This window comes from Anabrus simplex, chromosome 5, assembly GCF_040414725.1.
Source record: "Anabrus simplex isolate iqAnaSimp1 chromosome 5, ASM4041472v1, whole genome shotgun sequence".
Taxonomy (NCBI): Eukaryota; Metazoa; Arthropoda; class Insecta; order Orthoptera; family Tettigoniidae; genus Anabrus; species Anabrus simplex.
The window spans coordinates 390,129,418-390,142,516 of record NC_090269.1 but is presented as its reverse complement, the minus strand read 5'-3'; the positions used below and the strand labels follow the sequence as shown (position 1 = coordinate 390,142,516).

The 13,099-nt window shown below is 38.1% G+C and overlaps 1 protein-coding gene across 1 annotated transcript in view; it reads right to left on the bottom strand.

Moving 5' to 3' along the window:
* Window positions 1-13,099, bottom strand: part of LOC136874967 (pickpocket protein 28) — a 257,670-nt gene that overhangs the window by 21,460 nt on the left and 223,111 nt on the right. Inside the window, exon 9 of the mRNA XM_067148678.2 lies at window positions 769-904. Within this exon, the coding sequence (XP_067004779.2) occupies window positions 769-904 (136 nt within the window). The remainder of the gene's footprint in view (window positions 1-768; window positions 905-13,099) is intronic.

The window sequence follows — 13,099 nt, the reverse complement described above, 5'->3', positions numbered from 1 at the left end:
ACGGACGACCAACTGTGGCAAATGGTTGACAGAGAATGGAGAACCATCCCTCAGGACACCATCCGCACTCTTATTGACTCTGTACCTCGACGTGTTTCTGCGTGCATCGCCGCTCGCGGTGGTCCTACATCCTACTGAGTCGATGCCGTGCGCATTGTGTAACCTGCATATCGGTTTGAAATAAACATAAATTATTCGTCCGTGCCGTCTCTGTTTTTTCTCCAACTTTCATCCCTTTCGAACCATTCCTTCTTGGTGTTGCATTTGCTCTGTCAGTCAGTGTATCATGTATATAAGTACGGGCCGTGGATCAATGACAACTTTATATTTGTTGTTGGGCGGTATATAGCTTAGTTATAATATCATATGTTTCACAAGAAATGAAACTAAGTTAGGAATATGCACCTGATAATATTTTGGGATTTTGCCGTGTCACAGGAAAAAAGAAAGACATTCCTCAATTTACGCAGAATCATACTTTTTCTTTGAAATGTTCCATCCATTTCCTAACACTGGTGCTACCCACGTGCACGATATTATAACTGTCTATTCTCACGCTATGGAAACTAATGACTTCACAATACCTCAATGTTTTGTGAAAATTCTGAAGATTCCGGCGATGCACTTGGTTACACACTGTTGATGGATTCTGCATTTTAAAAAATCAGTATGACTCTTACATCACTGCGTAATTTTTAACGTTTCTCAGAGATTCAGAAGTAATCTTTATGATTAAACACAATATCAGTTAAATGAATTAATACTCACTTTTTCCACTCAGGTTGTTTTAAAAGAGGTTCCCACATGTATCCGGACTGTGATATCTCGACGTCATATTTGATCTCTGTGCAGGCGGGAAGACAATTGCAGTAATCCAGATTGTCTGCGTCAAAGTTGTAAGCCTCTGAAACCATAATTCAAACCCTCTTGTATCCATCAGTTACGAGCGCAAAGCAAGGTTATAGTTTTATATGATTGTTGATATCGTGATCACAGCTAGGGGGACCTCGAGGTTTTTTTTGTGGAATCTGAACCACAGGAACGTGACATTTTTCATTTTAAAAATACCACCTGCATTGTCCGAGGGTTGAACCGTGACCTCCTTGATGAAACGCCAGTAACTGTACCACTCAGCTATCACGCCCCCTTCGTGATTTAAGGGAACGAAACATGGTCGGTTCATAAAAAAGGCCCAGTAATTCGAGAAATAAATACAAAATCTTTTATTAAAACACAGAAAGGAAAGTAATAATATTTATTCAACAGCCACCTGACGAGTGAGAAACAAGAATGAAAATTCGAAACTACAAGGTATACTTATCACTTTAGTGGCTGTTGAGTACATCACTTTATTCCATAATTTATCCAATTTACTTACTTTAAATTTAACGTTTCATTATATATAATTTTGATACATCACCATGCAAATCATCCATGTTTGACATGTGTATGTATGTATGTATGTATGTATGTATGTATTAGTGTCGTGCAAAACACGCTCTATGCTCGCTTCATGTTTGGCGAGTATGGCTATGACCGAGCCTCGCTTCTCACAGGCGAGGCGAGCTATGTTCGTTCGAACTTGCCCCTTCGTACTCGCTCCTTCACGCGCTGTCTCAGGCACAGGTAGACGTGCTCGCTTCCCCTCGTTCTTGTTTAGCCGTACTCTGTTGTTTGTCTCGCGCACCTTTATCTATCGAAACATTCGCTTTTGCCTCAATAGTGGACTTATGACTGAGCATGTAACTGTCAATAATTAAACTCGTATTTTTAAACTGTGGTTCTACAATATACCGAACTCGGGCGGCCTCGTGTATATATATAGGTAAGCAATACTGGAAAATAATGTAGTAATTATCGCTCCTGTCGGAGAAATGGTTAATGAATTTCACGTGCTACCACGTGTATTCCTCCTGCTTAAAAACAGACTGTAACATCGTATAGAGGCTATTCCACGTCGTCATTACTTCTTGCTATACCGTTGTTTGAAGCTGGGCAGCAAGACCCCTTTTTTCAGGTACCTCACAACTGCCTTTGTGGCGTTTATTGTGTTTGCAGGTACTGGAGCATCTTCCATAAGAAATCTCGTTTCATCGAACACGTGCGCAAGTGCTGTATTTATGCAGTGAGCATCACAAGGCACACGTCTATGTTCTTCGAAAGCTGTCTTTATGTTTGAACCCTGATCTGTTACAAAAAACATATCTTCATAATCACATTGAGGAATGTTTAACTCGGACATTCTTTCGTGAACTTCCTCAATTATACTTGCACTTTTTTTTTTAACTTGGAAATTTTGTAGTAAAAACCACATTACTGATCAGCTTCCACTCTCTGTCTATACTTTGCATAGTCAGCGTCAGATAATGGGTTTGGTTGTATTGGTCAGTCCACATATCAACAGTAGCCGAGCAACATTTGTCGTGCATAGCAGAAATAATCAGCGGCATTATTTCGCTTCGTACTTCATCTGCCTTTGCTTGGACGTTTCTCCTGATGGTGGAAGGATGCGGTAACACATCAACAGTCTCTACTTTTCCAAAATTAGCACCCATATTAATCAGTTTTGCCTTTATTCTTTAATGCATTCTCCGGCAACAGTGTTAAACGGTCGGAGATCTTTGGCACACATGAAATCACACCCGCTAGTTGTGGTTTGCTTTGTAATGCCGGGCAATACTTGGAGAGAAAAGCCAGCATTAAATTTGCAAACGTGTTTCTTTTTAAATGAGTTGTACCGGGCTTATATGTTAACAGTGCATTGCACATTTCACAGGAAACATACCATATCTGCTGACTATCTGCAGTGACTACAAGCAGGAACTTCTTCCAAACATCAGAACTGGGCCCATCTCTCTTGATTAGTTTATATTCACTGCTTTGAATTTTAGTCATAACGCAGTCCGTCGATTCACGTGCCATGGTGAGCTTCAGCTCAAAACAAAAGGGTAAGTGAACCATTCCTTCGCCCTTTTATAGCTCCGAATACCTGGGCTTTGCTGTATGTAAACAAGGGATTCCCTATATCTGGAGAAAACTACATTGCTTGCAACGTCAGTAAGGCAAGCAAGGCCATCGTCCCTAGTCAGCAAGCTTCGCTCCGAACATGACCTGTCGAACGAATTGGAGCAAACTCAGGCATTTTAGCTTACACGCTCCACTCATGCGTGATACTGGTTGCATATGCAGCTAGGCACATGATGTTCTGTCTTGGTTACCCGTCTCAAGTTCGAACAATGCACGACACTAGTATGTATGTATGTATGTATGTATGTATGTATGTATGTATGTATGTATGTATGTATGTATGTATGTATGTATGTATGTATGTATGTATGTATGTATGTATGTATGTATGTATGTATGTATGTATGTATGTATGTATGTATGTATGTATGTATGTATGTATGTATGTATGTATGTATGTATGTATGTATGTATGTATGTATGTATGTATGTATGTATGTATGTATGTATGTATGTATGTATGTATGTATGTATGTATGTATGTATGTATGTATGTATGTATGTATGTATGTATGTATGTATTGTACCCGACATAGTCAGTCTGCGAACACGAGACACCCCAGGGGTGCTCAGTTCGGTGGCTGTAGGCTTATAAAATAAATGAATATGACAGGATTTTCATAGGGTTCATCGAATAAGCACATTCCAGGTATAAAACAAATATGACACTTTTTATTTAATTAAATGCAATATTGGCCATCCTGAAGTCTGTGATTATGATTATGATCACTACGTTATGGAATTTAATCTGGCTCTTGATGTAACAAACCTAGGCGCAAACAAATGGGATGGTACACGGCAGTTGTTTCCCTAATATTCTAACAGAGTCTTTTTACATAGTTAAATTTTTATCGTCTTTAAAGTTATTAAATTATTTATTTAAAGTTTAATCAAAAATTGTCATTCGGAAAAATGAGGTCTGGGCCAAGCCTTCATCGACAATCTGGAAAAAATGCAGTAATGGTAAGAACGAGTATAATAAAGAAATATCCAAGATTCAAAAAGTTAACAATTATAGCAAAATAAAATTTACAGTCGTTATCTTAACAATTTTGTAATTATAAAATGAAAAGTTGAATTTGCCTTGGTTTTCTCTAAGTTAATCCGAGACGTCGGATATACCTGTTCACGTCTTCTCACATCACGTTTCGTGAGAATTAATACTGAACGTTAAGCATCTAATCAATAATCAAACAAAATGAAATGCCTTCTGGGCTTGCAAACGTAAATAAGTGGGGAGAATATCCTCCATGTGGAAATCCCGTCCACTATCAATCGATAATGTCAAAGTGTCACATATTTTCAGAACAGAACACATAGAAAAAAAAATAATTCTCTAACTACTAACAAATACTATTTCTACAGCTAACTACGGAAATTATCAAGAAGATTGTGATTACCAAGAAGAAAATATCTACACTAGGTACACGTCGACGAGTGTCGATCAACTGTATTACTCTCCTGTTAACAGATTTATTAAGTTACAGCAAGATTGAGTTACCTCATGAGAGCGAAAAATTGCATGAACGAATGAGCTGGCATAGTCACGAATCGAATATTATTTAGGTATTTCGTCGAGGACCTGTTCTGCAGACCTAAGGCCTTCTCGAACATTCACCTGTACCTTCGACTTGAAATTATTGAATCACTTGAGGAAAGTTGGGATACTCCCACGAATTAAGAAGTACATCGATTAACATGGACTTTCATTATTTTCATCTGAAGACACTAATATTAGACTACACTGCATTCATCTCGGATAATCCATTTACATGTGGAAAGCTCAGTTTCACGGAGATCCATGTCATGCACAATTATTCCATATAATCTACACGTACAGTGTACCACAATGACGACTCTAATTTGTCGCATCCTACTCTCAAATATGTGTAACCGCGAAATATCAGGACCTACCATCGTCCTACAAATACATAATATCCACTTAAATGTGTCTCGATGATCAATTACTCCAATTAATTATCACATGCCCCAATGCACATATTCACATTAAATTCGTACATAGAATTCAGACTCAATATCCCGATGACACGTTATCTCAAACACGAGGTACAAGTAGAAGTTCCATCACAAGGAAAATGTTGAAAATATGGACAAAATATCCTACCATTAAATCCATCGGACATAAATTAATTCATATTCGTGACGAAATTCACTCAATAAGCAAAGATGGTGTTGATAACACATGGATAACTCTACCAGAACCCTCACTGTCAAATTCATGGCCACATGGTAATTTAGCAATCACATGTGTCAGTTTTACGACATATTCGAGCAAATAAACAACCATAAAGTGTGTCAAAATAGCTTACTAAGAAGAAAGAAAGAATAGAACAAAACTACATAGAACAGATATAAATGAGACGTAATCGACTTAACTTAAGGAGAAATCTTCACGTCTGGAAGTCTGGGTTCTCAATCAGCCATGCTAGGATGAAAGAATCTGCATCCCGACGCCGCTGGCGATGGTCGAAAGTTTAGAACTTCATGGTGAAGCACTGGTAATCCATAATGTGAAGTTCCGTCCTCTTCTGGAAATGATCACGTCCACGTCTTCCGCGTCCACTCGTGAGAAAGCTGAAACTTACACAAAGTGCTTTAGAATAAGCTCCAAACACACACGTAACTGTATTTTGGAAATGACACGTACTTAAGGGATTAATATCTCCACATTCGACGTCTGATCACAGCACTGTTCTAAGTTATACGCAATTATCAGGAGTGTAGAGCACAGGAGTGAAGCCACTGTTCCGACGACAGTACGCACGAGGTTCCACGTTGAAAGTCTTGCTGTCAAGGGCTCTAGGCGACTGGCGATGATAGTCCAAGAACACGTCAATGTGTGTGAGAGCGAGTGCTCGTATCACATAGCTTAAATATCGTGTCTGGTGCACATGCACGGAAGTAGAGTCAATTTAGATACTAAATTCTTCTGCTGTACGAATATACTACTTTATTACCATTTTAGCCACAAGGTCGTGTAAATCATTTCAAAATTTCAGTTTTTAATTTATATCCCCTAAATGTGCTATTCTTTTATCCAGTTTATTTTAATTTAATCCTTGAGCCTTCCGTAATTATGCACGTCACGCCACCAAAGATATTATAAGTATTTCATTCATATCGTTCCTCGCAATTACAGGTGACACGCGCTGGCCTCCTTCTTTCTCTCGCCAACCTTCATTTTTTTTTTATTCTGTTAGCCAGCCGGCCGCCCTCTTCACGTAAAAAAACCTTGGTCTCGTCCTCGCCCAAGGTCGCGCACACCCCATCTCGCCGACAAGCGAACACAAGCCACATCAACACCTGTTCTACAGCTGTGGCCTCACGGTCACAGTATGTATGTATGTTTGTTCAGTCTTCAGCCCTAAGGCTGGTTGGATCCTCAACAGCTCTGCCATTAGCTGTCATAGATGGCCTAGACATCACTGAAGAGGCGTACTAGGGAAATGGGGAGTGAGGTAGTTTCCCGGAGCTTTCCTCACCGAGCCAGAAGTTGCTAATATATATCAGTCGGCCAAGCCCACTGAAATGCATGCACCAACTGACCCTATGAGCAACATTTTCACACCATTCATAGCAGGGACTGGCTGCATAAGGAATGGCGTTACTAGCATCGCTCATACCCCAGTCACTTTCATATAGTCAAAGCCAAGGATAAGACAGAGACAGATCAATGAAAGTAACAAAATTGCTCTAGCCCGTACCAGAAGACACAGTGCACTGTAAACACTAGGTACTGCCAGCAAAGGCATGTCTGCCGTACTCACGCAAATCACGCATGTTTGACACGTATTCACGCAAATCGTCCATGTTTGACACATCGCTACAGAAATCACCCATGTTTGACACGTATTCACGCAAATCTTCCATGTTTGACACGTCGTCAGTTCTGTTGACCCGCTGGTCATTAAACTACGATGAAATATTAACCTTGCAATACGTACCCATGGCCAGTAGGCAGTAATGTTCGGTCTTTGAATGTTAAAAGCTTGGCGTGAAATCGTGAAAAATCGTATATATATCCAGTTATGGCAATCCACATCACATACGAGTGTTAAGCTATTAGCCCCAGTTAAGAATTGCTGGTAAATCTAAAACACTGAACGTAGTGTACCATTACGTTATATTAGCGGCCGTAAATGTCATGGAAACAGTGGACAAATATGGCGTACAATAGCTTCAGGCAATGTGCAAATGCACAGAATAGAGATATAGTAAATCAATATCGACCGTCGCAAAGAAAAGAGTCTCAAGATTAAATAATGATGGACCATAAAATTTTTTTGAATGGAACCGATTCTTGACTACCTTGAGAAAAGTTACGAGTTGAAGAGGATCAGCACAACCTACTGAAGGAGGAGAAAAAGATTAGCGCAACGTTAAATATTAAAGTAATAATATAAAGACATCGTTGAAGACTTTATCTGCAAAATATCGGCAGGAAAAACGAAGATTTGAAGAAGAATATTTATTATTGCAACAGCCAAATTCAGAAGCAAAAAGAGACTACAGCCGAGTCGAACATTGCCGAAATCAATATTATAGCGGCCAATTTATGCTAAGGAAGGCATAATTTATTGTTTCCAAGTGGGAAACAATATCTGTTTAGGCTAAAGAATTAACAAAAAGTAGGCCAAGTTAAAGAAATTGTCAAATTAAGAAAGATATTTACGACCAATACGTGAATCACAAGGCAATTAATACGTATTGAATAACCTACTGATCACCAGTGAAATATGCATTCTACCATGTATTTGTTGTTTTATCATTTCATGAGAACTGGTGAGAAGATGGAGTCAGCTTAAACAGATGGATTGATCGCTCAAGATGAAAATAGCTCAAGCCAAGATTCCCAGTCGGAGCCGCAGATGACGTAATCTTTGGACTGCAAGGGCTGCCTGTTCCAAGATGTCCTAGACCAGGAGAAATCCAGCAGCAAAATCCCGTTACGAGATAAGTATTATGAGTTGCATCGTATTGAATTTGAAATTAGTTGATGAAAAATATTTCGTATGAGTGCAGGAGTGCTAGAAGTAAGAGATTTAGTGCCAATCAACGGATACTAGAGTATAAATGCCAATTATTAACCGATGATATGTGCCATTTTCTGCAGTATAACTATGGTGCTTATAAGATAATTTTAGGTTAATGGAAACAAGATCAGATTGATCACATATGCATGTGTAGTGCTAATCTATACGAGCAGACTGTGAAACGTTAAACCAGTTGTAATTATAGAAATGGCATGCGAGATACGAGACGTAACCCAGTACTTGAGGTCAATATGAGTTCCAGACATGGCCAGTACGATAATTGTATTGTAAGGAAATGCTGAAATATTACGGAGTTGCAGTGTGTGAAAGAATATTCAGGCTATTAAGTATTTCTACCGTAACACAGAGGTTATTTAAATGGAGTTAAATGAATATTTTTTTAAATATGGAGGTATATAAAGGAAATGGAATAATAGTATGGCAAGATGTTGTTAGTATGAGGAGATTCGTTTTCTGTTCGTTGCATGAGTAAGGGATAGCTGATTGAATTCCGAATTCCTGTGTTACATATAATATTTATATTAGGATGAGCAGTGCAAGTGAAGGATTCAGGCCATGTTAAGTTGAGTGTATGACTTGAGCCAAACATAATATGTTTCGTAGTGACTTTCAAGTTGAAGGTATTGATAGGTTACTTGTTTATTATACGTTACGTAATATAAGTAAACAAGAATAAAATGGAGTCTCGCATATATATATATTTGAAGTTCAGCGCGTCAATGCTAATATGAAGAACGGTTTTCTTTGACAAAATCTTGGCACAGCGAAGAGATATTTGGGAATATAAGTAAATACATTGGCATATGATTAGGAATTCGTGGCACGATTTTCGCAGGTTAGACTGATATACTATTATATCTATGGCACTCTGTAGTAAGGATATTTGGTTTATTATGTACATATGATGGTGTACAGTTTTAATTTACTCAATTTTAGCTATGATTGGAATGTTAATAACTGTATTGGTGTTTTTGAACCCAGATTTAAACAACGTAATGCTTATCTCGTGACGTGATGAGTCAGAAGTGAGAATCCAAACAAGTATCCAAATAAATTCAGACAAATAGACCAAAAGGAAAGATGAAAACCCAAATGATGCCCCAAAGACAGTCCCAAACAGTAATAACACGAAGATATTCCACTCTCCCTTGATGAATAAAGTTTTGGTCCCTACCTTTCCCCATGAATCAACTTAAATACTGAAAATATGATATATTATTGAAGGTTAACGTAAATGTAAACAAATATAATGGTAATTTAAAGATTTTCAACTATGTTTATCTCAGAAGTCAGGAATTTAAGAATGATTTTGTGATTTCGTACGACTTTCTTTCCTTTATTGCCGATAGATGCATTGATATTCCACTTTATAATATATTAGCATGCTAATAAACTAGATTTAGTATTACTACAGCGTTTCTATTCTTAAAGTAACTTATAGTACGTAGTAATAAGATCATGCATGGATCAATGGAATTTGTTTATGCCGAATACTAAGCGTTGGTCAGGCAATTACCTAACTGTATGGAAACTGAATAACTGATTGAGCATATAGCTACTCTTCAACGGAACCTACGACTTATCTAGAGTATATGGGAATACAATGGAAGTAATTTACCCTGAGAAACGAATATGCACCTTATTGTTATTGCTCGTATTCATACATGATATCCCCGTTTTCATGTAAATTATCCATAAATGATATAATACAGAGTCTAGGTATGATTCTTGACCCTATGTTGTGAATTTTGTAGCCGGAGCAATGTTTAAACAGGTGTATATTTAATTAATGCTCCAACGCGGCGCAATAGAGGAAGTCACCGCGGGAACATTAATTAAACCAAACGGTGCAGTAGGTTGAACATTGATGCTTGAAATTTTCTTCACCAAACGAAAACGAAAAATAATTCATGAAATCCAGTGTGAAGTTGCCAGAGCCAATTACATCGGCCGACTTAAAATTCTGTGTTATACACAATTTTGAGGCAACCTGTAGTGACGTGCATACATTTGTGACAACCTATAGTAAAGGGGCTACTCGTTATTCTGTGCCCGACCTTGATTTGACAGTTCTAAGAGGGTGTTATAGCTTTCGCAAGAGTCGTTTCCGTGTTTACAAATACCGCTAACTGGTCAGTAAGAGATTGCTCCTTGCAGAGAGTGAATTTGTGACAGCAAAATGGAAAGTGGTTCACGTGATATTTGTTCAGCAGGTATTAATGACGATAAATTAAAGCAGTATTTGGAACAATGCCAAGTTAACGCGGATGATTTATCGGATAGATATAGTGAATTTAGTTCAGAGAGTAGCGACGAAATTATACCGGACACGCCCCCGGAATCACCGCAGCTATAGAAGATACATTCAATTGTTTCTATCGGCACTAAAGCTATTGTGAATATGGTGGTATTTGAAACTAGTGATAACGAAGAAGATAATGTCTCTGGAGAACATTATGTGGAAATTTGTCCCAATGAACCCGACAACATTCCTCGACCTCATGTCATGGAACTTCTCGGACCTAAATATGCCCGTCTGATTCGCCGCTCATATCATACTTCAATTTACTTTTCACTTTCTCTCTCCTAAACCTTATGGTCACATATAATCCTCTATCATTACGTAAATGCCGGTTCCCGCGGGCCAAGTAGAGCGTGCCTGCCTCTCACCCGGAAGTCATGGGTTAGATTCTCGGCCAGGTCAGGAATTTTCACCTGGGACTGAGGGTTGGTTCGAGGTCCACTCAACCTAAGTTACCCAAGTGATTGCAATTTAGGAGATATCTGAGGGTGACCCTGGTCTAGAAAACCAAGAATAATGACAGAGAGGATTCGTCTCACTGACCATGCCTCACCTCGTAAGCTGCAGGTCTTTGAACTGAGCAGCGGTCACTTAGTAGGCCAAAGCAAATCAGGGCTTTAGCGCCATATATTTTTTAATTACGTATATTCTGTTGTATTGTAAAACTTCCTTTTTTTCAAATAGATACTAGAACCGAAAACGAGAAAATGTTTTTGCGGTAAACAAAAACTATAACATCAACTAATAGTTTTTTAATTTTTTAATAATTCAGAATTATTTTTATACTATGCTGTCCGCACGTAGAGAACTTTTTGTCAGTATTTGCCATACATTGATACATATACGCGAATTTTATAGATGAGTAAAATTGTCTTGATTTTTACTAGTGACACATGTTCAAATTTTTATTATTTTTGTTTTTATCTCGTTCAAATAAGTTATTCTATATAATTGTGTTTGGAAATACATTATACACAATTACGTAGTATATTATTTTGTATCATAAATGATTTGTTCAATGTAGATATTGAGAGAGGAATTGCGAACATGTTTCTCTCTTTCTAAAAATAAACGTTATCGACAAGTATAAATCAACAGTAAAACGTTTTTGGTTCTTTATATCACTCTAAATCAATTGTTGGTTCTATGTAGTCGATATGTAAAAAATTTCTTGCTGGTATTTGCCATACAGCGGTGGATATACGCGAATTTTAAAATACGTGTATTTCCACTAAAAACGGACTGGCACTTTACAGTAGTAGAGTGGAGGCGGGGAGATAAATGTGTTTAAAATCGGATCAATCTTTCTGAAACATTCTGTATATTGAGTTTTGTTCCTCTAGCTCTTATGGTACCTGAGAAAAGTACACCTAAAAGACGTTACATTTTGCTCTTTTGCAATGTGATTTTAGCTGGCAGCTGAGGGGAAGTCACGTATTTAAATAACAATTTAACTTCTCCGTCTACATTTTCCCTGCTACACGGAACATCATAGAACCATGGATTTATGTTTTTTGGCTTAGAAAATTGGAGAGCGAGTACATATTTTTTGGTTCTTCCCCTCTTAGTAGCCTCTTACAACCTGCAGAGATTTCGGATAATGCGTCCTTTGACCCCACCCACAGGGGAGATAATGACTTCCGGGAAATCGAAAAGAAAATGAGTGTATCCTCAAGAGAATGTTAAGACTCATGAATAATGAGAAAATGAAAGATATTCTAGACCCCGTAAATATAACACTACAATAATAATAATAATAATCGTCGCCGTCATCGGCTTTAACTCGTTTCCGAGTATATTCTGAACTCAAGGCTGTCTCTGGATGTGTTTACGGTGACTAAACAGTCCAATCTCAGCGTGGAACAACCGACCACTCAGATCACACAGGCGTGCTTGAGTTGCCCTGATTTTTCTTGCTTGTCGCTTGGCCTCTTCGTAACTGCGCCGTTTCCTTTCAAATGTCTTAACAGCGCCCGGGATGATCTGTCGCCAGGTTGAAGGATCTTCAGCAAGCGATTCCCAGGTTTGTGGATTCAGACCTGTCAACTTCATAGTATGCTTAAACTGGTCCTTACAGGTCTTAGGACCTCCATGAGGTCTGATACCAGAAGGGAGTTCACCAAACAGAATCTGTCGTGGAATAAGTGAGAACAATGAAATAAACATAAAATGTCTTCCATTATGGCTAGCGAGTCCGGTAAGGGTTTTGAATTCGGTGTAGAGGGTATGGATATTTGAGAATCAAGTGATAGAGATTCATGATGCAATTAGTCAATGAAGGAGAGGTAATATTGAAAGTCCGAGGAACGTTCTGGTTGTAAGAGTGTTACGGGTTGATTAGGATATGAAATCTCTAAGTTTCCATTGTCTTATAATTTAATATCCCTAAGGATATTTATATTATCTAATTATTTAGGTTGTATGTGTTTTATACCTTTTATTAGAAAGTGCGGGGTAAGAAACTTATCATTATCCCTTGCGAAGCAAATTTATAAAACTCTAGATCACGGTTGAAGAGAGTATTGAGGGAGCCAGATAATATACAAGCAAACAGTTAAATATTCCCAGGTAATTCAGGGGTGGCAAAATAATAGTAATAAGATTTATTTAATTAGTTTTGTTGTTTGGATAATTGTTATTATTTACATTATTTCTTTTTCTTCTTCTTCTTCTTATCCTTCCCCGAATAACCCTT